Genomic DNA, 27,845 nt, shown 5'->3' with positions numbered 1-27,845 from the left:
GAGCACGACCAACAAATAAAGTCTTTGAAGAGAAAAGAATGGTTTGAGAATGAAGGGCTACAGCACCCAGCCCAAGAAGTCCACTATTCTGATACTCCATGAAATTAAGTACAGGGTGGAGTACTGCCCAATCTGCATCATAACTAAAGCAGGTCCCAAGTCTGATGGAAATCACTGAGCTGTTGGCCAGTGAAGTGTGAGCTTTCCCTCATCATCCCAGAAGTGTAGCATCCAACTGTGATGTCAGCAGGACAAACGAATATTGTGATATCACAGCCTGGCTGCCCCTGGTGGATGGATGTGGCTGTGGAAGCATCACTGTCCTGACTATTGTGAAGAGCATTAGTCCAAGAGTAGGATGAAAATGCTTCCCCTTACTTTCTTGTTGTTAACTTCTCTAATCAGCAGCATCCATGCAGGCAGCTCTTCCAAATCTTATGCGTTCTACAGAAGTCACAAGCAGAGCGAAGTGGTTGATATCCAGTCTACAAACTCAATCAATGGTAAATGCAATTCTCCTGTCTCATTCCTTGAACAAGTAGCAAGGGTGATCAAGGATCAGTGCTTTCACCTACATCTTTCCCTTCGGATTTAGTAGCATAGGCAGTGCTGCAGGCATACATGAGCAGTATGTCTTATTTTGTACCCAGAGTGTGGCCTCCGACCATCTTTTGAGTCCTTTCTGTGGACTGGCAAGAGGATCACAGGTGGGAAACATGCCAAAGATGGAGAGTTCCCATGGCAAGTGAGCATCCAGAGCAATGGGAGACACATCTGTGGAGGCAGCATAATCAGCGCATTGTGGATCCTGACTGCGGCCCATTGCTTTGCAGATGAGGTGTAAGTACTTCTCTACCTGGAGGAGGACTGTGAGGTTAGCAAAAGGGCGGGAGGGTAGAGGCTTAGGGAAGAGGCCCAGGACATATAGGTTGTCTGTTTTGGAGTAGAGGAGAATGTAAGGAGACCTTGTTGATCTCTTCACCTTCCTGAGGAGGGGAATTGGGGAGGGAGATGCTGGTCCATAATGTGCTTCAATGTTTTGTTAGTCCTGAAGAAGTCAGACAGTTGAACTAGATGATTGTAGGTCACTTCCAACTCAAATATCATATTGTACTGTATCATATTGCTCTATCTTATCCTATCCCATGCTATCCTATCCCATGCTATCCTATCCCATCCCATCCCATCCTGTCTCATCCTGCCCTGTCCTATCCTGCCCTGTCCCATCCCATCCCATCCTGTCTCATCCTGCCCTGTCCTATCCTATCCTATCCTATCCTATCCTATCCTATCCTATCCTATCCTATCCTATCCTATCCTATCCTGTTCTTTCCACTCTATTCTGTTCTCTCTATTCTGTTCTACTTGGGGTAAAAAAGAACTGCCCAGGCACAATGAAATGATAACACTGCTCTACAGGGTGTAGGATATGTATGTCTTTGGGATCAAGTACAAAATGTATGTGATGGAGCCAGAAAGAAAGTCCTGAGAGGGGGAAAAAAAAGAAAGAAAAAAGACCAGTCATTGATCACAGGTGGCATTACACCAGGAATTTGCACAAATCATAACCAGAAGATCTAGAAGGCGAGTATATTGAAGGATGGTATGAGCATCCTTCTGTAAATGGTTGTGGTGTTATTCTGCTGCCCTCAAGCTGTTTCTATACATCAGCACATGTCGTGGTACCTTGTCAAAAGAGGTATATTCCACTCCAATTTATCCCAAGCCCCAAATTTTTTGCTATCATACAGCAAACTCCTTTACTTTATGCGTAGTCTGACATTAATCTGGCAGTTTCTGGATAAATCAACCCATGCGATGCCCAATGGAGCAGAGTCCAGCCCTCCAAAATTAGGCAGGTCCAAGAGCCAGGACTGTTCAGTGACAAGTGACCTGTGGCACCACTGCCTGGAGCAACTGACAAAGGACAGTGTGGTCATGGAGCAGCCAGCCCTGGTCACAGCTATCCTGAGCACCTAGCTCTCTCCATCTGTTCATTAGCTGGGCTATTTAGAACCTCCTTACATTCACTTTCTACCTCTTCTTCCACTTCACCTGAAAATTAAGCTTAGCCTGTAAGTGAGAGCTGATTTCTGTGATACTTGTAGCTAACCCAACCCTGCTATTTGCAGACCACCACCCTACCCTGCTCAGGGAAAGGAGGCACCAACTTTTATAACACAAAGCCTTTCCATTTTCTCATGCATGTACTTTTTTTCGTCTTTTTACAAGGCCAGCAGATCTTAAGATTGTAATGGGAGCAGCTGACCTTGACCTTGCACTGGAAGTACGTGAGCCAAGAACCTTGATCCTGCATGAAGACTTCAACAGAATAACCTTGAAGCATGATATTGCTCTGATCATGCTCGACTATCCCATTGAATTCAATGATGAGAAACACCCCGTCTGCTTTCCCTACATGGATGAAATCAGTTCATGGCAACACTGCTGGGTTTCTGGATGGGGAATGACAGGTGCAGATGAGATGTTACAGGCAGATATATCTGTTAATTGAGGTTTTCATCCATTTAAAGCAGATATTCTCCCTCTGGGAGGGGTTACCCACAATAAGCATGTGTGTTCCAAACGAAATATTAGAGCCCACCTTTGCATTGCAAGAACTCAACCTTCTTCCTTGGCTTTTTGAGCACCCAAAGTAAGGCAATTTCCAACCATGCTGGGAAATTTATGTTGGGTCTAAAGTGGTCTTGAATAAGAGAAGTGAAGATTCAAGGTCGCCTTTGTAAAGATGCCTTTACTAAACATGTTGATTCAATGGTTCTGACCACCCCTTCTTGTACTTCATTTGGAAAAGTAGATTACTATTACTGATTGATCCATTTAAGCCCTAATGAAAGTAGCTCCAGCACTGATTGTGACCCAAAATGCCTATCCTAAACAAATACCACCAAATAGCTAATGAGCTATTTCATTATTGGAAAGAGGTAATCAGGACAGAGTGGGTAGAGTTGTGCCTTGGGGCTTTAACAGTCCTTCCCTGATGCAGGAAGCTCATGTCCCATTTCATCCTTGCTATTCTGCTCTGTAGGGTTACTGTTTCCTCTCTGAACCTCTGCATTTTCCTTCTTATGCTTCATTCACTTCATATAACTGAAAATCAGAACATGAAGCTGTATATAACCTATATAACCTATATATATAACCTATTGTTCTTGCATAGGTGGAAGCATGGTTGTTTTCTTGACTTCTGTAGGTAGACATCACTGAAATGTCACCTTGAGTGTCACCAGCCTGACTCCCTTTTGACTGCTGTCAATTAGATCTCAGCTAGACATGCAGCCACCTCCCTGGAGATTCCCATATTAAAGCATTTTAATCTGTGGATTCTTCTATGAGGGGGTCCCATGTTAGCTGGGAAAGGAGCATGAAAAATTTCTGTCTTTTAAGAAATTACCTTTGAGTGCCATCTTCCTTAAGGTTCTGTAGTTTGGTGAGGCTTCTCTTCTCACTTACTTAACATCTGCATTGCCAGCATCCAACATGCTGCAGAAAGCGAGGATGAAGCTCGTCAGCCGGGAAGAGTGCTTGGACCAGATACCACAGCTACCAAAGGATATGTTATGTGTTGAGCTGGAGGAAGGATCCTGCCAGGTAAACCGTACTGCCAGTGAGGGCGCAGGGACATCCACACTTCCCATAGTTTCATAGGGTTGCTAAAGCTTCCTTGAATTAGGCCAGGGCAAAAAGCTCAAAGGCCAAGGACTTGCCTTTCTGGTGTACAGCAAGCGCATATAGACCCAAACAATGTGGTACAGAACTCCTGGAGGTCAGTGGTGGATGTATGGTGGTGGGAGCTCAGCACAGTGTGGTCTGCTTTCTCCTCAGCCTTGGTACAGGCAGCACTGCTCTGTTACCTGGTTAAATATGGAAAGAAGACAGGCAGATCTGTCCAGGAGGGCCAAAAGAAAAAAGAAGACAAATCCAGGAGTGTTGTGAGGTATTGGCACAGGATGCCCATTGAAGTGGTGGAGTCACCATCACTGGAAGTGTTCAAGTGTGGATGTCACACTGAGTGACATGGTCTAAAGTGGTCACAGGCATGGGTTGGTGGTTGGATTTAGTGATCTTGTTGGCCTTCCAACCTTAATGATTCTGTGATTCTATGAACGTTAGAAATCTTTCAAAAGTTGGTCTTTGTGCTGACAGAAATGTCCTTAGCATGGCAGGTTTGTCTGTGGCTTCCAAAACTTGTTACATATTACAGTGGGTTAGTGATATGGGATGATGGACTTTTGAGGATAAATTATAAAGCTCAAGCAGTATTTGATACAAGGGACTGCTAAGGGGAGAGAGCTGAAACAAACATTGGTTGGATCAGACGACCTCCAGAGATCCCTTCCAACCTCATCCTTTATGTGATTCTGTGGAATGTGGTTGAGTCACCGTCCCTGGATGTGTTTAAGAGCCGTTTGGATGTGATGCTCAGAGATATGATTTAGCAGAGGGTTGTTAGAGTTAGGGTACTATGGTTAGGCTGTGGTTGGACTTGATCTTTAAGGTCTTTTGCAACCTGAGTAATTCTATGGTTCTATGATTCTATGCTTCTTAGAAATGTGCCTTCATTTGGAGGGGGACAGGCAGTCAGACACTTGAACTTGTAGAGCTTCATCCTGTAGGAATCCTTCATTGAGGGAAATAACACCCATGACTCAAAGAGATCCTTGAAATCAGGTACAGGTAGCAGGGACAGGGGTGCGGATTGCTCATAGCTGAGTAGAGAAGGAGAAGCTTTGCTTTGCAAAATATATATTTTTGCTTTGAATTATTATTATTATTATATATATTTTTTTCTTCACTTTGGAAAATCATTTTTGTTCATTAGCCAGAGAGTGTCTGCCTGTGAAGCCATTCATCTAGTGACTTTCACCTCCATTAAATTCAATCACAAATTTAAGAAGAAAACTGCCATGGGATAACATTAACATGATTAAAGAATGCACTTCCCAGCCCAGCCTTAAGTTCTGCATCTGAATTATGCTGGTGAAACTGCAAGAGCACTTGTACCCAGCAAAACTAATCTCTTGCATTCAGAAAACTGACAAGGCTGCTATTTTGATCTACAATAATGTTAGAGTAGTCTGAGAAAAGAACTAGAAATGTGAGCTTTCCAAGCAGTCAAGGAACAGAGTGACTGGATGTATAATAATGCTCATAACCCAGCAAGTGCCCACTTTAGCAGAAGTTTGGTCAGACAGAAATGACTTGCAACCTGGAATAACAAAAACAAGACTAAAAGATACCCTAAGCTAGAAGTAGGGCTTTTCAGGGGTGAAACAGGTGACATGACTTCTCATCAGGGTTTGCTAATTTTCTGGAGGGAAGTATTTTACTGGTGGATGGTTTGCACTTATAGGGTTTGGGTGCAGAAGGTTGGAACTAGATGTAAAAGGAGCCAGAACTGAATGATCTTGCCAACTACTCTGTGACACTATGACTCTGATTTTATGCTTCAGTGGCTCAATGATTCTGTGATTTTGGTCTTGCTAGGCTGGTACAGAAGTCTACTGTTTCGCTCATAGTAGACTGCCAGATAAGGAACTGGTAGAGCAGGTCCCAGCCTGATATTGGCTCTGCAGGAAGACATGCTCCTCCAAGTCCAGTCTATCAATCTAGCCTTTTCCATAGACAGGGTTTTGTTTCAAATGAAAAAGAGTCCAAATCTCAAAGTTGCTAAGTCCTCTACAAAGAGAGAGTGATTTCTCTAGACAGCTCTGTGGGAAGCCTTACTTTATCACACCAACATACTTCTGTATTTTGGGGGACCCAGATGGGATTAGTAGCATTGCTTGTAGTTGGGGTTTGAGGTTGTTGGATAAACTCTGGGTGATGAGGTGATAGAAGTTTTACCTTTTAGTCTCCTGTCCATGCTTTTAAGTGTAGGTCTTACTCATGTATCTGGACAAAGACGTAGGAGGGAGGAGGGTGCCTTTGTTCATGCCCAGAGTTAGGCTAAGATGGGAAAGTTGCATCTAGATCACAGGCTGTAAGTCCTCATGATCTGATCTGGATCCAAAGGATTACCATGCTTGACCTCTACTCTGGGTACCACTCGTGCTGGATTTTCCCCATTGCAGAAAGCTGGTTTTGTATGAGCAAGCAGAGCCACACAGACATGTTCACCAAAGTGTCATGTAAAAGCTTTATTCTACTGATACAACTTGGTATCAGCTACTCCTTGATATGTGGTGTAGGTCATGAATCGAAAGGCTCAGACTGCTCTACTAGCTGCCATCATTGTATTACTAGAGCATAACTCATTTGTGGATCACTGACTGTATTCCCATAATAACCCAAGGAGATCAAATAGCAGAGCTCCTGAGTATTTGTACTTTAAAAAAATCTATTCACTTAAAAAGAAAAATCTATTGTATACCAATTTCCATGCGGCTCTTCAGACAAATATATAGATTGACCACAAATTAACACTAACAGGATCTATAATTGACTTATAGTTCTACTTAGTCATAAACATTAGCATTAACGGATATTCATGGAGTACGGGTGCTAAAGAACGGACATTAGAGATGGCCTATGTGTTATTTTTTTGTGTGCTGTGTTTCTTCCATGACCTTGTGAACCTTAATTGATGTCTAATTCTTGCTTTCTCAAGCACCTTTTGTTAGGCCCTGTTTCAACAGTAACTTGAATGATAATTAGAGTATAAGGGACTTGCAAAGCAAATGCCTCTTCATTGTCTCGCCTACCCAGACAAAATTCATTAAATTACCCAATTATGTTTCAGAGAGCTTCTGCATGGGAGGTTCTGCGGAGGTAACTCAGAGATGTGGTGATTAGAGAGAGAACTTGTCTTGCTGGATGTCACAGTTCATGTGCAGTTCAGGCCAGCAGGAGATGTAGGGGACCCAGGACAGACTTGGAGGAGATTGAATCACTGTGGGGCCAGAAAGAGGTTGTCCAACTCGTCTTCACTCCTCCCTCCTCCCATGCTGTGTTGGGCAGGTGCCAGAGCCCTGGCACAGGGGGCAGAGAGCTGTAGGGTTTCCTCCCTGGGCATCTTCCAAAGCTACTGGCCATGGTGATGGGCACCCTGCTCTGGGTGGTCCTGCTGGGGCAGTGGGGAGCAGAGGGACATGGGGGTGCCCCTGACCCCAACCATTCTGGAGTTCTCTGAATGGCTTAGCATCCGTTTTGAGATGCTAAGGCCCCCCACACCATGTAGCTATAGCCATAGCAGTAGTTCTTTGGTGAGATTTGTCTGATAACATGAAATGTCTCTTCTATAGCTATTTGCAACTAGCCAGTCATGTTTATCTTAATGGGGATTAAAAAAAAGTAATTCTGAATGTGTGATTCATTTGAATTGTTTCAAACATCTGTTTTAAAATGAGGCAAGACCCTGTAGGAGCACTGATCACTCAAGCTAACAGGCAGACACACGGCTCCAAGGCAGGACAGTTCCCTACAAGGAAGTCTCTAACATGGTCTTAGATATTCCAGGGTCTATGGAATGTCTTTTCACAGAGAGGACAGTAAGACCCTGGCACAGGCTGCCCTGAGTTGTCACCCAGACCCCAGAGGTGTTCAAGGCCAGTTTGGATGGGGCCATGGGCAACCTGACCTGCTGCCTGACATAGCGGTTGGCATCCCTGCCCACAGCAGTGGGGTTGGAACTTGATTATCTTTGAGATTCCTTTCAACCCAAGTCATTGTATGATTCATTCTGTGATTCTGTGATATCCTCATGGCATCCAGCTGTCCCCTTTTTGAGTCATACCCAAGTGGTGAACACACAATTGTGCAGGGAGCTTGAGATTTGCTCTGGAACCCCCTTAAACATGTGATATTTGTCTGGAGCTGAATCCACCCCTACTGCCACCCCACTGTGCCTAAGAGAGAGAGCTAAACCCATGTAGTAGTAACCAGAACTCCTGCATCATTTTACAAGCTCTTTCATCCTTTTTGTTGTGTTAATGAGGCTCAAGAACTGCAAAGGAAAACTTATGAAACAGAATTTTTCAAAGAAAAGGTCTGCAAATGAAACTTGGCTTCATGTAGGTAAATGGTCACAGAAGCAAGGCAAAGGCCACAATCCAAGAAAACCTGCCCAATTCCTCCAGCTGTTAAAAATATACACACGGAGGGGGATGGATGATAGTGTGATTGTAGGCTGTAGGTGTGGAGAGTATCTGTGTGAGGTCTGAGGTCATAGGCCCTCCTGCCTATCAGTAGGAGATGTCCTGAAGACAGGCATTCAAAGCTAGCCATATTTCAACTCTTGCTACTAATAAGACAGTACTGCTTTACTGTTGCACCTTAATATTGAAGAGAGTTACCCACTGACATGTCTCATGATAGATTCTCCACCACAGGACAATTTCTATCATGTCAAGGTGTAGGGTAGTTTCTTCTTTTTCCCACAGAGACTGGTGAGTTTAAATAGGATGGGGCTATGAAAAAAAAATAATAGAACAAAGCAGTTGAAAGACATTTTTGCTGTTACATTTTCTTCTAAAGGTTGCTTTGATGTGCGACTTACAATAATTAGAATATTTTCTTGCATCCCGATGCTTGGTAGAGCTTTCATCAACTGGTCATTTTATCATATGGACAGGCAAGTGACACATGCAAGATGTAGTGGCTTATTTCTTTCATCCATGAAAGCTGTTCCTTCCTATGGCAAGGATCTGAGATGCTCACGGTGACCCACACCTATACTAGAGTTTTGGTCTTCAGTCCCTCAAACTGAAGCTGCTTGGTTTGCATGAATGGAATCCAGCATTATTTGGATGGAGATCTGGGTGGGGGGTGAGGGTAGAGCAGAACGTCTCTAGATCCAACTGAACAGAAAACCCAGTGAACACTTGTCCTTGGAGTGGGGTGTTAGGTACAGTGACTCACAGCAGCCTCTTCTCATTCAATTAGTGTGAGTCAAGCAGCTTTCAGGGTGAGCTTTCATGACTCACAGATGGATTCCAGTTCTTTGAAGGAGTTGACAAGCAGAAGGTGATCTAGCTGATATAACACGCTGAAATACCCCAAATTCTTTTAACGAGATTTCTCACCTGTGGCTCATGCAGAAAGTGAGCTGTCATTAAGTGGAAGGGCAACAAGGCTCGTGAAGGGCTTGGAGAATCAGCCCTACGAGGAGAGGCTAAGGAAGCTGGGGCTGTTTAGTCTGGGGAAAAGGAGGCTGAGGGGAGACCTTATCGCGCTCTTCCAGTACCTGAAAGGTTCTTACAGTGAGAGTGGGGCAGGTCTCTTCTCACTAGTGACAAGTGACAGGACGAGAGGAAATGGCCTCAAGTTGCACCAGGGCAAGTTTAGGTTGGATATTAGAAAGAACTTCTTTACAGAAAGGGTGGTTAGGTACTGGAATAGGCTCCCCAGGGAGGTGGTTGAATCGCCATCCCTGGATGTGTTTAAGAGTCATTTGGATGTGGTACTCAGGGATATGATTTAGCAGAGGTTTTTTTAGAGATGGGGTACTATGGTTAGGCTGCGGTTGGACTTGATCTCCAAGGTCTTTTCCAACCTGGGTAATTCTATGATTCTATGATTCTAAGGGCTTTGGTTTGAAAGGGAGGCAGCATGGAGGAAAAGGTTTGTTGGGAGAAAGGGCTCTGGAGGGGAGTCCCACTGGGATCTGTGCAAGGAATTGTGCTGCTCAGGGAGGACTGATGCTGAAAAAACAAAGCTGGATAATGCCACAACACTATTCAAATTGGTCAAGATTAAAAAGGACTGTGCAGAGGTGCAAGAGGAGCTTGTTATTCTCAGTGTCTGGAGGTTAAAACAGCAGATGCAGTTCACTGTTGATAAGGGCAAAGTAATGAATACAGGGAAAAGTAACTCCAGCTGTACACATACAATAATGGGTTCTAAATTAGCCATTACCATGTAAGAAGATCTCAGAGTGACTCTGGATAGTCCTTCAAAAGCATCAGCATGAGGTTCTATGGAGGTCAAAGAGGCAACAAGAGCATAATAAGTTATTAGGAAAGGAACAGGTAGTGAAACAAACATGTATTATACCGGGGCAGTAATCTTGGAGGCCTACATCATGTGCTGATTGCAGTTCCCATCCACTTCATCTGAGAAGGAAGGTAGTGTAAGGAAGCAGGAGAGTGGGAAGAGCAGGGACACGGAACGGCTTCCTGCAGGAAGGGAGATAGCAGAGTAGGACTCAGAGGCTTGTCAGCTGTCAGATGAGAGTATGACACAGATTTCTATAGTCATGAACAGCACAGGCTGTTCTCTTGTCACTGTTGCTCAAAACACGTGAAGGATGGGGAATCCAATGACTGCGTCAGGCAACAGATTCAAAGCAAGGAAAGGAAAGTGCTTTTTCATCTAACAGATAATTAAACTATGGAGCTCACTGACCAGGATGTTGTGGGTATTTATCCTAAGGGATAAATGAATTCAAAAAGCAATTAGGTAACTTCCTGGACCAAGATCTCTTTAATGGCTATTAACCACTGTGATGTAAATACAACTCTGTAAGCACTTGCCTTGCTTCCCATTCTCCTCCCCAAGCACTTGCTACAGATATCTGTCAGAGACAGGAGTCTGAGTCCCATGGGGCTTTGGTCAGATGCATTATGGCCACCTTTACTCACTGCCACCATGGCTACTAATGGACATCACTGTGGAGAGTAAGGCCTTTTTCTTCCCCTATTTTCCAGTAAGGAGATGGAGGGACAGAGCAGGTGGAGGCTCTCATCTGGGATCTCAAAGAGATCCCCAAGAGAAGTCCAGGTGCCCCGTGTTACCTGATCTGTCTTTGGCACCTGCATGCTAAAAAATGGCCATAGCATCCTTCCTTCTTTGTTCCTTTAAAAGTAGTCTGTTCACAGTGAAACAGCTGAAGAAATGATCTCTTTGCTAAAGCCTTTACTTCCTGCAGCCAGGGCAGCTCTAATGGCAAATCTTATTCACATGCTGATCTTCTCCAATTTACACAGAGCTTACCATATGAAAATGAAACCAGCAATGACTTGCAAGGGTTGTGCATCCATCTAATGAGTATCGGATGGGTTGTTCTCCCTCCTCCAGAGCTTCTCCCAGCTCAGACAATTTATGTGGCTGAAGATGTTTGTTCTGATCAATTACCATTTTGCAGACACGAATACAAATACGAAGGGAAGATTACGCTCTTGCTCCAAAGCCCACTAAAGTCAGCAGAAAGCCTCTTGATGCTCACAAGAAGACTTTGACTGTGGTTGAAAGGATAAAACTTTTTTATCAGCCTCAGCGAACAAAGTGCCTTGTTAGTCTGTGACAATTGTTACACAATCCAGAATTATTTACCAGCTGCTATATCTTTGCTCTCACCTCTCCTAATGGGAGGATTAACATGTTGTTGTGGCAGGCATATGTTCAGCAGCATCTGATTTGATAGTATTGCTTTTCACTCATTCACCAGTTGATAAGAAACATGCAACGGAAGCAAAGATGCTATTTCCAGTTATTTTGCTGTCCAGAAACTTGCCTGTGAGGCTGAAGAGCAGGAACAGTTATCTGGCGTGTTGCTGACCAGAAGCATTTCACCACCAGGATTCAATACATTCTTCAGTCTCAGGGTCATTAACCTGAACATTCATTAAATTAGTGCTACTGGAGACATGAAGAAGGTGAGATAATTGTACCAGCACTCAACATTCCTTCGTGCCATTATCTCCTACACAAGGACAGAAAATGTTAGGCCAAAATTTGTTGAGAGCTTAAGGTGGATACGGGGCTATTCAGAAGTGCCCAAGAGCTGAGTTTATTTTCTCTGTCTTTAGCCCTGTATAAATCAGGCTCCTGATTCAAATGGGGTACTGCTATAATTAAGTAGAAAGGATGATTTATCCCTCTTTTTGATGGACATGAAAGTTAAGTAGCTGTAGTTGAGAGCAGTGGCACCTCTTCTTGTACTCATGGCACACACCATCTCAGATACCTGGAAAGGTATCTGAATTAAGATTTGGGTCCCAGGGTTTGTGGATTAGAGAAATGGATTTGCACTGCCTGACTCCCTCTCTGGGAAGCTTTTATATCACTCTTCACAGCTGACAGCCCTCCCCTTCCTCACCAACTGGGCAGAGAACAAAGCAAACACAGCTAAGGGGGCAAACAGGAAATCATCTCATTTGAAAGGAAAACTGCATGATCAGTAGCTTTGAATAGGGATTTCTGGCTCTGGCTTCTGGTTCTGCCACTGCCTTGTGCAAATCCCATCCCTTCTCTGCCTCTACAAAGTGTGATAAGACTTTTCCCCCAGGGATAGTCACAAGGTGTCGGGAATTAACTGGTGTCAAATTGTGTAAGTGCCCTGGGAGAAAGATCCATTGCAAGTTTGGATAGCCTCCAAAACTGGCAGTGTGAGATAGATCCGTTCTGCAGATGATGGAAGAGCTGCTCTGCAGATGACAAAGCTCTGGCACAAGGGGCAGAAAGCTGTGGGGTCTCCTCCTTGGGGATCTTCCAAAGCCCCTGGCTGTGGTGCTGGGCACCCTGATCTGGGTGGCCCAGATGGGGCAGGGAGGGACCAGAGGGACCCAACCATTTGGTGATTCTGTCATCCTGGGATTCTGTGTATACTCACATCTCTCATACTGAGAAACACCAACATGGTGCACCCCAGTGTGTCACTGATCAGAGCTCTCCAGCCACGACTGTGTCACTCTCACACTTCTGTCTTCATTTATCTTCCTCTCGAAGTCCCAAAGTGCCTTCCTTTTGCTACCAGGATCATAAGTTAGGTCTGTTCCTACCCCGAGGGAACTAGTAGCATTCCCAGTAATTTAATTGCTCACACAGCTTAGAAGTTGCTCATTCATTCAAACAGGATGGCATTGCCCAGAGCACTGATAATGCTTGGGTTCAAGGTCATTGTAGGGTCATTGGTGTGAATCACACCAGTTCTTGGCCAAAACAGAGTTGAAAAACACCTTTAGACTTTGCAAAGGGCCCAACACCACTGTTTGAGGTACAGACACATGGCTGTAAGAACAGCACTTCAAAGCCATCAGTGTTGGATGCTGAAGAAACATGTGGAAACATGGAATGCTTGAGGTCCCTTTCAACTCCCACTGTTCTGTGATTCTGATCATGGTTCTTGGCCACCTCCAGGGACAGTGACTCCACCACCTCCGTTGGAGGCTTGTGCCAATACTTGATCTCACTCTTTCTAACAATAATTTTTTCCAAATATCCAGCTCAGTATTGCCCTATTGCACAGAGCAATTCGGCCAATTCTCTATTAACTGATAAATATTAGCTTAGGGTAGCTGCTGTGGCAAGGGAGTCCATACGTGGATGTTAGAGACAATTCTCAAACTAGGAGAACAAATTTGGAAGGGCAGCATTCCCCAGGAAATCTGTCTGTCTTGGGAAACATGTTTGCATTGAATTTCTTATTGGCCACACAAAGTTCTGGAGACAGGGTAGAAAAAAAACATTTCAACCTACTATAGAATGAAACTACCTTACGCTGACCTTGAGCTGCACTGTACATAATTATCAAGAAAAGTGCTGTATGTGGCTGGGTGCATTTTGTGCTGGTTTCTCTTCACTATTAGGTTGCATCCAGAAGCCATATAGGCGACTGGATGTCCTCTCGGCTTTCAATCAAGGACATTCTTCTTCATAGGGTGGCTGCAAAGGGCATTTGAGACCTTTTAAGTGCTACAAGGAATCACAGCTCTAAGCTGTGATATTTTGAGTCCCTGTTCCCTCAAGTCCTCATGAGTTTTGAATGGAGTTTGATTTTCCCAATCAGCATCTGAGATGCAGATGTTATGTGAGACCCAAGGTTTGCTTCTGCTCTAATGCCTTTCTTATGTTGCAGGTGGACAGTGGGGCACCCCTGGTTTGCAGCTACTCGAACACCATGAAGTGGTTTCAGGTTGGCGTCATCAGCTGGGGAGACAGTTGTGCAGCGAAGCCGTATCATCAGTTCTACACTTCTGTTTACAGCTACTATGAGTGGATCAAGACTGAGACAGCCTTGACTGGGAAACCTTTCTTAATCGAAGGCATGCTTAAAGAAGCTGAGAGTACCACAGAGGTTCATTCAGAGGCAACAGCTCAGCTGATGTTTCTTGAATCTGCTGTCCTTTTATTTGCTTCTTTAGTGGCAACTGGATTACTCTAGAGCTATTTTTTGAAAACATAATAAAAGTCAGAACGACTGTCTCCTTTTTCTTCAGAACCATGAAGTTGTATCTCAGATCAGAATTCTCCATCTTGCTGGGGTGGATACAGACACCCAAGCAAGATTCTGCTTTCAGACTAGAGGGTGATAGAGGGATGGGAGCTTGAAAGGAGAGACCCAGGACTCAGATATTCCAGGCCAGGAGGGTTATGTCTAGCTCTATTATTTGCTAACTCAGAAGCAATGTCAAGATGCAGCCCTTTAAAGACAGCTTAAACCTTAAGAAAGATCTTGGCTCACACGGTTGCAAGTCAGTTTAGTTATGAGATAGCTCTGGATTAATATATACTGCAGATAACTATCAGTTCATAGAATCATAGAATATCTTGAGTTGGAAGTGACCCATACAGATCATTGAGTCTAAATCCTGTCTCCACCCAGCACCACCCAAAAATCAGACCATATGGCTGAGAGGGCTAATATGTCTTCTGTACTGAAGCTGGACCCAATTAAGACTGTTGGTGGTGTGTTGAGTTGCTGGAAAGTGGCTACATGTCAAACTCATCCATATCTCCTTAAGGTGGAAAAAGGACAAGAAAGCCACTGGGCAGTGTTGGAAGCTGTAGCTTCATCTAACTGGTTGATCCTATTGATCTGGGCTGCGAAGCAGTACCTTCGTGTTTCTAAAGACACTAGGGAAAGAATCTGGCTGGCTGGAAGGAATTGCTCCTGAGTATCCAAAAAATGCCGTCTTCAGAAGTCCCTTGTTTTAGGAACAAGACAAAATGCATCCCGTACAACAAAACATTAAATCAAAAGGAAATTGCCTTTTTCCTCTGCTAAAGGCCTGTTACATGCATTTCTGAGATGTCTGCTTCCCAGTTTGAACTGGAACTGAGCTGGTCCTTCATGGAATGCTGCCCTACACTCTTCAGGAACCAAGTGTGTTGCAAAATGCTTCCTGCTTTTCAAAAGGAGTTTGCTCTTCTTAAAAGTGATGGGGAATAAGACAAGCTGCAAGGTCTCCTTCATGTCCCACCTTTGCAACAGCATAAAAGCACCTGTAATTTGCAGCAGTGATAGAACTCAGTGACTGTGCAATGGGACAGAACCTCACAAATTGGTTTTAATTACCTTGATATTTTCTGGCTAGCTGATGGAGAAGGCTTGTAAATGAGAATTTATTCATCTACCTTAAGCTAATGCAAACCCATCTTGGCATAAAAGTCAGACTTTATTTTCTGTGTTATCTGAGCAGAAAATAATGCTTAATTATTATTAGTTCTGAGTAATGCTTATGAAAATTGTTGCACATTAATTTCACATGGCTGACTGGCTAATGGATGCATAAGGGTCTTGTAACCCTCTGCAAAAAGACTAATAAAAGCTAAAAACTAGGAGAATATATTACCATAGCAGCTATTAGTAGTAGACGGCGTCTGCTGGCATTAACACCTATATTTATTTTCCTTTCTATTAATAATATATCAACAGATTCTAGAAGCTGTGGCAGAGGCTGGACATCAGGAAGCGTTTTCTAATGCTGTAATCTATTTGGCTACAGAACTGTTTCCCCCAAAGGAAACGAGACATGTCCTACTGCTTGAATTGTGTTAATGGAGGGGTTGTATAAAACACTCCTGTCTGCAGCATAAGGCATGGGGAAAGCCTGCTCTTACAGGGATGTGCAGGAAGACTCAGTCAGCCTTTTCCTGCAGCAGCATTTGCAAAGTGATAGCGGGCTGTGTAAATGAGGGCAATGCTCCTGAGTGATTACAGCTGCTCATTTACTGGATAGCCTTAGGGAAAGTCAGTATATGCCACGTGCCTCAGTTTCCCTGTCTGTGAATTGAGTTAATGACATCGATTCACTTGGCTTCACTTCAGAAAAGCACATTCTGTGAGCAAAGACCAGCTACAGGGCTGCAAGGTCACAAACAGCAGAAGCTTTTCCTCCCTATTTAAATCATCAGAGAATTCATTCAACTAAATTCATCTTGGCCCCTACACATGCTGCTCAATAATTAGGGCAAGCAACAAATTGTTCGACTAATATTTCCATGCCACGAGTAGGTCTGATGTAAACTTGCAGCAACGCCTATTTCTTTGCAAGGTGTTTTTGTTTTGAGAGAGCACGCCGCCTTCATCGTGGCTTTGATAGGAGTGTGCTGAAGTCACACAAAATCAGAATGCAGTTTTGCTTTGTCATTAACACTGTAGTGTGACCCAATCATTTTAAGCCTTATAATATTTCTGTGCTGTTTCTTATAGTATAGGATTCTGCCATTATGAGTTTAGGTAATCTCAGTGGAAAGTTTCTAAACACAACTACCTCAGCCTTTATGTTTCAGGCTATTTGGGATGTTCATTTCTTCTCTCATTTTGCAGCTTGTTTCCTATTACCCTTTTCCTCACATCTAGATGGGCTAATGGAGAACGCAGGCAGAGGAAAAGAAACATACCTAGTGAAGAGAGCCCTCCTTTCTGTGGAGGAGAAAAGAGCAAAGGGACCTCCCACAGACATCAATGGCAGCGATTTAAAAGCCAATATAACAAAACAAATTTGGCTTAGTTCTGTACGATTGAAGGCCTCTATATGTACAGGTGTGTTAGGGGGTGTTGAGTGAAAAAGCACCCGTGGATATGGCTGAAGTCGTTGGTCAGCTCTTCCATTTGTGACTTCTATTGATAATACAGTATATTAGAGCTGCAAACTTCAGAACACAGAGGATCAGCATCAGTTCACATATTGAACATAACGTGTTAAGCAGCCTCTGGACAAGACCTTTTTCCAACCAATGGCTCAATTTACCCATCTGTAAACATGGGAATCATTTAAAAAGCCAGTAATGTCTCTTGAAATGCACCATTTGTGATACTGATTAAACTCTTTTATTAACTAAACTGAAGATGTGGGACAGAAAATAGCAGTGAGCAGAACTGAACTTGCTGGATATGTTCGACAGTTGCAGGAGAAAAAAAAATGGTGTTAGACAAACTTCCTTCATGTATTGAGATCTGGAGGACAGCTTGGATTTAGAATGAATACAGATGGAAGCTGAGAGCCCTTGACTTACTTAATTGACCTATTGACATCCTTAAATTCACTCCAAAAATATAACCTGGCCTTTCTCTGCCATGTGTGAATGCTCAAGCATGATGGACCTATGGCCATCCTTGCATGATGGCTGTGCTTGCTGAGCTTGACAAAACATCATCTGCCTGCCTGAAAGGTTTTGCTCAGTTGCTATTTTCACTCTTTGAGCAGTTCATTGCCAGGTAAATCCCTCTGGTTTTGGCTTCCCATGACCATTGGTGGCTTGGCTATGCCATGTTTGAGCTCCTGAAAGAGCACCACCTCAGCCAAATCTGGGGTGTTCTCACTCCTTTCCTGTTCTACCTTTGGTGTGCACGACTCCTCATGTTTATCACAGAGTCACAGGACCAACACTGGAAAGACCACTGAGATCATCTGGTCCAAGCATCAACCTAAAATCCCTTACAAAATGAACCAGCCAGCAGCTGGTCTCACTGCATTCTGTACTATCATGCAAAAAGCCTCTGAGTGTTTCCTACTATCTGTGTTGAAAGTATCTGCCTTCCATCTTCTTCTCTGAGAGGTGTTTTGTGTGTGCTAATGCTTTTTATATTCACAACCAGTTGCTTTCTGAGCGTCTCATCATGACTCATTGCTTCAAGGGCTTTTTAATATGCAATACACTTCGTTCCCGCAGCCCAGACCACTAAATGATTTAGTGTGTGACTGCAGTGGAGAGCTCTGCTTTTGGCTCTTCTGCTAGGAAAGGTGAGCTTCAAGGCACCACGGGAAAGTAAAAACTCCTCTTCCTAAAGGCTTATGAATTCATGATATGTATTAACACTGAATCTGAAGACATTAGTCATGAAGTAACCAACTCCAGGCCTAACTCGCCTGCCTCCAAATTAGGGAATGAGGAAGAAAGGATGATGTGATGGGTTATGCACTGAGTGCAGGCACATGGGAATGAATTCATCTCTGCAGCAACCCTGTGAGACCCTAGAGGATATCCAGAGGGTTGCATTTGAAGAGGTCAAACTCTTGAAACTTGAGACAATTCATTGCGAGCCATGTGAAACTCCTTTGAAGAGCTATCATTTGGAGAAGAGAGCTCTGGAGTTTATCTTCTTTTCCTTGATCACAATATAAGAGAATCTGGACTTGTGCTTTGAGTGCACTGTGCCTATAGATGGGGATGCATTTTCTAACTGCTCTTGTGGAAAGCGCTGCTTCAAACCAAGTTGAAGTCTGAGAGCTTTCACTGAAAAGGGTCATCTAAAGCAAAAATTGGGGGAGCAATCTTGTTCTAAATAGAATAGTCGAAAGGTCCAAGGGAACAATAGGAGCTGAACTGTTGACTATGAGCATGATTTTACAAACAACCCCTGGAACAGCATGATGGGCTGGTGGCCTACACACATTCCTTTATTTCAAGGCACCCTAATATATTGCCTTGATTTACAACTTCCTGGCCAGAATCGCAAGCTAAAAGTGATGCTATGCAGAGCAGAGATCTTTGTTAGGACAGGAGGGGACCCCAAGAGGGTTGCAGCAACCTAAGGGCACTGGGGAGGTGGTAAGAAGCCCCCATCCATTGGAGTGTCACTGCCCCAGACACGCTCACAGCAAGCTCCAAGGAGGTGGAGTGTGAAGCTGAAGGTGGATGTGTAGGGGAGCATGAAGAATCACAGAGTGTTTATTTGAGGCGGGCACAGTTGCAACAAGAGAGTTATTTTACAGATGAGCAAGCATCTGTCGCTCTGTTTGCACGACTGGTAACGGCAGAATGAAGCCATTCATGCAGAATGGAGCCTCCCAGCAAATGCATGTTATCACATCCCAGGTGCCTGGAGTGTGGGTTCAGGGTATGCTGCCACTTGCAAATGCACCCGCATCCAATGCCCGATGTTTGAACCTGCTTCCCCGAGGAACCTGACAGAAGGGAGCATAATTCACTCCAGAATCCCTTGCATACAGATGCATACATCTTTCAGTGTCCTTTGTTGGCTGTTCTTCTAAGTACCATAAGGACCTTCATACTGGGTCTGCTTTGGGATGGAGCTCATTTTCTGCATAACAGCTGGTATGGTGTTATGTCTTATATTTGTGACCAAAACTGTGTTAATAACACACTGATGTTTTAACTGTTGCTAAGCTCTGCTTGCACAGCATCATGGCTTCCTCTGCTTCTTCTGCTTCTCAGTGAGCAGACAGAGGGTGAACAAGGAGCTAGGAGAGTACACAGCCAGGACAGCAGACCCCAACTGGCCAAAGGGATATTTCATAGCATATGTTGTTGTACTTGGCATTAAAGCCAGTGAAAGAAAGAGAAAAGGGCCACATTTAGGATTACATGATGGAACCCTGCTTTCCTGAAAATGATTGAGCATCCACCTGCCGACAAGAAGTAGTGAATGAATTCCTTACTTTGCTTTGCTCACTTGCACCACTTTGCTTCACTTGTTCAACTATCTTTGTCTCAACCTATGGGTCTTCCTTTTTCCTTTCTGATTATTTCCCCCCATCCAGCCTGAGGCTGCCTACCTGGATTAGTCCCCAACGTACTGCCAAGGTGCTGGTGCTTTGTGAATGACCACCAAATTTGACATTACAACAGGTCTTTCACTTGTGTTTGTTAAGGCATCCAAACCTCATGGACCATTAACGAAGCTTTTAAATCTGCTCTTGCAGGCTCTTGCACAGGCTTTGGGAAAATCCACTGCATCTCATAGACTCATGGAATCATTTGAGTTGGAAGGGACCCTGGAAGGCCATCTGGACCAATGGCTCTTCATTGAACAGGGACACCTACAGCTCCATCAGTGCTCAGAGCCTAGTCCAGCCTGATCTTAAGTATCTCCAGGGATGGAGCACCCACCACCTCTCTGAACAACCAGCACCAGTGCTTCACCACCCTTATTATCTCTCCTGCAATGAGCACACAAACATTGTGGCATCCAGCTCATGTCAAGCTTTTGAGCTGATCCAAGCAGGACCAGAGCTGGCAGTGAGCTGTGTGGGTACATGCTCAATGCTGATTTACCAGCACAGAGCTATAGGTTGTACATCCTTCCCTCCTCCAAATCCAGCTTCATCTCCAGTGCTCATGCAGTAACTCCTGCTTGCTGCCCATCTCCATCATCCTCCTACCAGCCTGGCAGGTTCACCCCAGACATAAAGCCATTAAACCCTCAGATGGGCTCAAAAAATACTGTGTGGTGTTCTGTGTCTCCTGTGGTGTTTAGTGGTGCACTGAGTCACTGCTGAAAAAGGTTCTGACCAAACTGCTGCCTGCTGTTACAGCAAGGGGTTGCATCACAAAACTTCTCAGTGCTACCTACACTCTCACTCATCTGCCAGGATTTCAGAGCAATCACTGCACAATTACAGGCTAACTCTGCAATGAGGAAAGGGAATGGTACCATCCCACTGTGATCTCGCAGAGAACCACTGAACTGTTCTTTAATGAAGGTAAATTGTTTTTTGCTTTGCTGCATAATCAACCTCTGATGATTTAGACGGGAGAAATCCCGATTAGAAATAGGTGGAAAAGGGATGTCCCACCTTGGGAGCATGTCAGAAAGCCCAAGGATTTTTCCTGTTGTGTTTTGTGCTTAAAGTAAGGTTTCACATGTGAAATAAAAACACCTTGACTTAGCCAAGCACAAAGCAGCAGAACAACATTCAAGCCTCCCTCCACCTTTTTTGACCTATAGCCTGGTGGGAAGAACTTCTCACCAGAAGACCTTGTGGAGTCCCCCACCTTGGAAATAATATTCCACTCCAGTGATGATAAAGAGCATCAGCGCATGAGCTGTTCGGTGGTGGGAGTCTCTGTGGGAGCCACTCTGTCTCATATAAATAACTATTCCTGAGGCTAAGGGGGGAAGAGATTGACACGTTTCTAATTTGGAAAGAAATTTGGAAATTCCCCACGTAGCTGCAAGTGGTGAAGGAGGAGCAAAGGCTTATTCAGCCTGAAAACAAAAGAAAAGAAAAGAAAACAGATGTGGTTGTAAGATTTGCATTGCAGCCACTTTGCTGCTTTGGGATTCCATGAGCAAGATCTATATTGGGACTGAGTGTGGAGGGAGGCTTGGATTATAATAAATATGAAACCTTGTTGGACATCTCAACCTACCTCACGTACATTGGGGTGAATGGCTCTGCCAACACTGGATATGGTACATTACATAACGCCAGTGTGAAACTGAAAGGACTGCGAAGTCATATACCATGAGGGTGTGAGGATGCATATCAAAAAGGGTTTAAAATGTTGAACCCAGAAGTTCTCCACTTTACTTAACCTTCACAATTGGAGTTGAAAGCTCTTTTCTTCTCCTGGCTCTGACAGTTTTGGGAAAAGAAGTATTGTCTAAATCCAGCAAAGCAGACAGGCCATGTAACACTCCCAACACATGCTGGCCCATAGTCAATATCTGGTTAGTTTTTCTTACCACAAGACCCTTGATGGCCTTCTGCTGCCATTTTCATTACCTATAAAATGTGTGCCAGGCATCCTCTTCTATTGGGGTTTATGAACATAAACTCTCCTGATGGCTTCCTGGGGCTCAGAGAGCACGTGGGGAGTCATAGAGGTCTTTCTCTTCCCTCTTTCTAGCGGACAGCCATGGCTTTTCCCTTTCCTAGGGGAGAAGGGATGGCAGAAGGGATAGCAGTAAGTTGGATCCCAACTGGACTACCCCTAACTGGTTTGGGATGCATTTGCCATGAGATGGGGCTGAATTGTTGATGTTTTTCTGGCCGATGGGGCAGAACCTCCTCTAGGACTGACCAGGGAATCACACAGCAGCCCTGTCATGGTCTCTCAGGTAATCAGAGACTGAATTCTCTTGAGCATTTTAAACCCAAAGATACACTGTACAATCTTTATTTACATACACATTCTGGCATATGGAGTTCTCTTTTTTCCTAGAGGCCAGCCATGGCTAAACAGGAATGTCACGACAGCTCTTGTAATATGTAAAGTAAGTGGATGGGCTGATACAGGCTCAGTGGCTTTGCAGTGATATGCAGTAGGGGCCTGCAGAAAGGAGCACCAAACTTGGTAACACACCCAAGCTCCTTAGATGTTCAGCTTATCTCCTGTGCAGTCTGATAGCGTGGTGTCCTGCAATGCTAAATCTGAAGACTACATGAAGTGAGGCTTGACCTCAGTTCAGTTACCAGTAAAAGGAGTGTGTTTTCCTCATCTCATTCTCTTACAGTTGTGCTAAGCACCTCTTATTTACCACTTCTGGGGTTATAAACGTGGGCTGAACAGATGCACTCACCATTCTTCGTCTCACAATGGCCACTTTGATGTAGAAATGAAAGGTAAGGAAAATAAAATACATTTTTCATATGCCTCCCAATTTGCCAGACCTTTATCAGCCAGGTATGGTGGTAAACTTTCAGCAACGAGAGATGGAAGTAGGGAAGCTGTGTCTATATCATGCTCTGAGCTCACCGAGTTTTCCTCTGTAATACCACATTCAAGGACCCATTTTGCATTCCTGAATGCTGTGAGAATGAACACTGGATGGAGTTTCATAGGGGACTCACCTGCTATCCAGAAAATGGTGATTTTTAAGGATTCTGAATTGGATTTTGAAAGTTCAATTCCATTTGATTTTGAAATATCAAAGAATTCCAACCACAGGTGCAGAAAACAGATTCAAAAGAGTTTTCTTCTAAGTTTTAGGGCCAGAAGAAATTCATGTTATCACATAATCTGGCCATCGATGTACCTTAGCTTTTGAAAAAGTATATCGGTATATATGAATAAATACATATATATTGATATGCATACATTATTGAGGTCAGATTGCAGTTTACCTTTTTCATTCCTGGTTGTAATTGAAAAAAATGACCCCTAGATGGCAGAAACTCCTTCTTTTGGCTTTTTAAAATTGCTTTTTAAATCCCTGAGCAGGATGCTGCAGAGCCAGCTTTATGTTTATTGCAAGAGACTTTAGTACAAGAGATAGGTTTATAAATATTTAGCCTTATTCATTCCTGGAGATCTCAGGGCATGGTGTGGGATCATCCATCTGTTAAGCCACAGTGAATTCATTTGATGCATACAGCAAGCTGTCCACCAAGAAGGGGACAGATTCTTTGTCAGGGCCTGTTGTGACAGAACAAGGGGAAATAATTTCAAGCTCAAAGAGGGCAGGTTTAGGTTAGATATAAGGAAAAAGTCTTTTACAGTGAGGGTAGTGAGGCACTGGAACAGAGATGTGTTTGAGGCCCCATCCCTGGAGACTTTCAAGGCCAGGCTGGATCAGGCCCTGGGCAACCTGATGTAGCTGTGATGACCCTGTTCATTGCAGGAGAGTTGGACTAGATGACCTCTGAAAGTCTCTTCCAACTCTAAGGATTCTATGATTCTATGACATCAGAGCATACAAATGTAGCAAGTCAAGGATCAGAACCTTGACTATAGCCCAGCAAGGACCAAAGAACATGGGATAACCCTTGGTATTACTGAATAGTCTACATTAAAGCGTGAGGTGGCTAAAACATATCCTTAACACTGGGAAAACCTTGTAAAGGAGAGTATAGCACAAGAAAATAAGAATAGCCAAACTACTATGGGTAGCAAACTACTATGGATGATGAAACCTGTATGCCACAAGGCTCATTATGGGTAAGCCCAGTTCTAGCACTGGATCAGGATCTCCTTGGGACCTGGTTTGGGAAAGGGGCATTTTCCAAGATGGATGCTGTGTTGGTACCACGGGGCATTATAGAGCCAGTGGCCCTCAGGTTGTGAATGCATTGAGCTCTCATGTCTTCCTATGGGGCCCAGCACCTGTTATGTGGTAGATGGCTGTGGGCTGCAAGAAAAGTAGCCTTGGTTCAGCAGAGGAGGCTGGAAAAGGCTAGAACCAGATTTAATGGCTCATCAGGTCTTTGGGCTCCTGCTATTGCCTGTAAAGGCCTAGTAAGTAATCCTTGTCAGTGATTCATCTTACCCTAAGTCAGAAACCTACACTCGGTCCAATGACTCACTTAGTTGACTGTGCTGACTGGGATTCTATTGATGTTAACAGAAGGCTAAACACCCACCTTGGATGTAGATAGGAGGTTCTTGACTCAGCTGCTCACATGCAGGTGCATAATAATGTCATTTGAGACATCCATCTCAAATGCCCATGATGCATCTGAGACATCTCTGTCCCCTGGCAAGTGTGACATGGGATCTCTCTCTCTCTGCCTTTAGGGCCTCCAACTGGAAGCCAGGTGGCACAGCCATGGGCATCTCACAAGATGATCAAAAAAGGATCAAGATGTTCAAACTTAGAAACCTGAGCTAAGAATTGTTTCCAGTACTGAGTCCCCAACAGGTTGACTGAGCAAACTTTCTCAGACATGTGCATGGGAAATGCAGGTTTAATTCCACATTGTAATGTGTACAAACACCAAAGCCACAAAAGGGGAACGAGTTGGAACATACTTAGCCTGTGCTGCTGATGCTCTCCACCTCTCACTTAACAATTCAGTGGAAATATAATCCTGAAGCCAAAGGAAAAGAGGAATGTAAAGGAAAAAATGCAAGGCATCATCAGTGCATGCAACGATTCTCAGAGCAAGAGCTCTGCATGGAGACAGAGGCACATTGAGGGACAGGACCTACCTGGAAGGGCTGCAGAGCTGGAAAACATTGCATTCCTCTCCTCCATCCTGTAGCACATTGGGATGGAGAGGGAAATTTGTTACTGCAAAACTGATGTAATTCTCTGTCTTCATCTCCAAGGAACATCACAGCTTGGTAACATTCAAGCTAAAGGAAGCTTTTCACGGTCTTGGCAACCACATGGTACCTCAAGCAGGGACCTTGATAGCTCTGTAACACAAAGTACCTTGAAAACTGCTTGATTCTTGGCTGGCAAGTTATCAAGCAGTGATAAAGATCACCAGGGGCCATTAAAAGACAAAACAAGCCATAATCTAGGACTTGCAGTGAGATGCCTCCAAAGCAGCTGGTTTCATCAGGAACAGGTGCTTAGCTGAAAAGCCTGATTCTCCTAAGAGGTCTTCAGCTGGACTCCTAAAAGCTACAGGCACTTAAGCAGTCTTCACCTGGGTTTTCCACCTGCTGTTTTCCAAGAAAAAAATGCCCTGTGCATGAGTTCAGTGGCTCTGCTACATCGGGCAATCCTTGATATGGGGACAAAGTGGGGCACCTCTAATGGCAGTGGTGCTGAAAGGCTGGTTTATAGCATTGTGAAGGGCCGTGTTGGTTCAGTGTGGGATCTCAATGACCTCCCCACATGGAAAGTGAGCTTGGTGAGGTGTGGGGTGAGCAGGCCCTACATCTCGTGCACCGCTCCATGCCTTGGCACTTTCATCCCTACAGCCTGTCAGGGGATTTGGGGAATACTGCGGAGATGGAGAAAGGAAGGAATAGAGTTTCACCTTTTATTCTTTTATCTTGACAACAATGCGTGGTGGGAAAAAGAAAAAAAAAAAAAAAAAGAAGAAGTTGTGAATGGCAGAATTAACAATAATATAAGCCCCCCCCCATCCCTCCTCCTTCTCCCTCCGCCATCCATTCATGCGGCCGACAATAAACAAGGTCATTTGATTCATTCGGCTCGGGGTGTAAACAAGGTCTCACAATAAAATCCCCACCACGGCCCCCCTTTTTCTCTAAGAATAGACACCCCCTATGCCGGGTCTCCCTCCTTCCTCCACTTCTCCTGCCCCAGCAGCCCCGGAACGGCAGCCACGGGCGTCCATCCCTGCTGCCACTTCCTCACTCTCCGTCCCAGCTCCGTGAGGCCCCGCTTCCTACATGGTGTGGGAACCTCAACTTCCCTGGGCAACATCTGTGAGCACAGCCCCGCTTTCTCATGCCGGCAACACGCTGCCCCATGGCGGGTTGCTGCTGCAGGGAGAGAGAGAGAGAGAAAAGGAGAGGAAAAAATATGGAGATAAATAAAAATAAACCCAACAATAAAGGGATCTGCATCCCTTCTCTGGTCCGTGGGGAGCAGGTCCCAAAAGCTTGAGATCAGCTTCCTATTTTCACAGGCTTTGCTGCTACCTGTGCGGCTGCTGGAGGAATAGCTGAGTGTGTGTGTGTGTGTGTGTGCGTGCACAGGGGGAGAGCCGTGGGTTGTGCAAGGCAGGAAAGATGCCTTCTCTGAAAGAGTGGTTGCCCACAAACTGCCCAAGGAGGTGGTGGAGTCACTGACCTGGAGGTGTTCAAGAACTGTGGGGATGTGGTACTGAGGACATGGTCTACAGTGGTCACAGGCATGGGTTGACAGTGAGACTGGATGATCTTAGTGGTCTTTCCAACCTTAATGATTCTATGATTCTGTGTGCAAAGAGCCATATGTTGGGATGAGGAACAGGGCTGAAATAAACAATGAGCAGTGAGGGCTATGGGGTGTTTCTTGATGTGTTGCAGTGTGTTCATTCCTGGGGGCTGGATGTGGGTTTTAATGGCCCTATACTGTTTATATGAGGGCTGTAATGTGGTAGTGGGATGGTGGTGGTGGATATGAAGGGTAAGGAGCTTTGCAGTGACTCTGAGCCTGTCACAGCCCTCTGAAGACAGATGGCTTAAATGCTTGGGGACGTGGTTTAGTGGGCATGGTGGTGATGGGTGGTTGGTTGGACTTGATGATCTCAGAGGTCATTTCCAACTGTCGTGATTCTACGATTCTATGCTTTCTCCTGGCTGGTTGTGTCCATGCCACAAGGTAGGCTTCGGAAGCTTGGTGACCTTTTCCATCTTATACCTTGCTAAAAATGACTGTTGTAAAGCACTGAGTGGGTGCTGAGTTAACCACCCACACACCAAGGAATGTATTCCTTCCCAGCCTGTCCACGCTGCATATCTCCCCTGCTACCTAAACAGGCTGAGATGTCACTTGCGGGTCCTACCTGTGTTTTTCTGCTTTTATATGAGGTTATCTTGCATGATAACTATTCCCTAGATGCTCCTTTTACCCTCCATTCTCTGAGCTCTTCAGGTGATGGTAGAGTACAGGAGAGGAGATCGGAGTGGTCCCCTGGAGGACTGGAGCTCGTACTATGTTGAAGACAGAAATTAACAGTGACTATCCTAACATACTCAGTTTTGCTTTCTATATCTCAGCTCTGGAGTTAATCACTGGCACAGCTGGCTCAGCTTTTGCTCTTGACCACAAACATTCTGTATGTGACCCTGAGCAGCACAGATCCTTGGGACAATCTTGAGTTTCCTTCTTAAAGACTCCAGGGCAATACACCTCCAGTCTTTGTGAGTCAGTTTCCTACTTTTTTCATCTTTGTGTTCAGTTTCTCTTTTCAAGTGTAAATGTACAATGTCAGAGGTTCTCTCGTGATGCTTCTGCATCATCTGATGCTCATCTTATGCAATATATCCAATATCATGACACTTCCACGATGATGTCTTGAGTTTTCCAATAATAATAAAATATAATGAAAAGGAATGAGTTGTGCTTTCCTGGGGAGAGGGGAGGGGATGGTAATTTTCAGAGCTGCTCAAGCTATGGGTTATAGCAAATAATTCTAACACAAAGCCTTTGTATTTGTATTTTTATTTCAATTCAATGTTCTTAACACTGCAAATCTGGCTGCTTTTGCACTTTTTTGTCTGTCTGCTGGATTCCTTCATAATTTTTTGCCAGGAGAAGGCAAAGAATGACTTTTTCCCCTGTATTT

General features: G+C 44.4%; 1 protein-coding gene across 1 annotated transcript; it reads left to right on the top strand.

The window, feature by feature from the left end:
• Window positions 1-240: 240 nt before the first annotated feature.
• LOC140249585 (serine protease 55-like) lies at window positions 241-14,574 on the top strand. Its single transcript, XM_072331484.1, is given in 7 exon segments — window positions 241-297; window positions 299-503; window positions 651-840; window positions 2,233-2,480; window positions 3,488-3,612; window positions 3,695-3,787; window positions 13,817-14,574. Coding segments are annotated over 7 exon segments (1,224 nt in total). The 3' UTR covers window positions 14,123-14,574.
• Window positions 14,575-27,845: the final 13,271 nt, after the last annotated feature.

This window comes from Excalfactoria chinensis, chromosome 3 (genome assembly GCF_039878825.1).
Source record: "Excalfactoria chinensis isolate bCotChi1 chromosome 3, bCotChi1.hap2, whole genome shotgun sequence".
Taxonomy (NCBI): Eukaryota; Metazoa; Chordata; class Aves; order Galliformes; family Phasianidae; genus Excalfactoria; species Excalfactoria chinensis.
The sequence above is the reverse complement of the archived record's forward strand: the minus strand, read 5'-3'. Positions and strand labels throughout refer to the sequence as shown.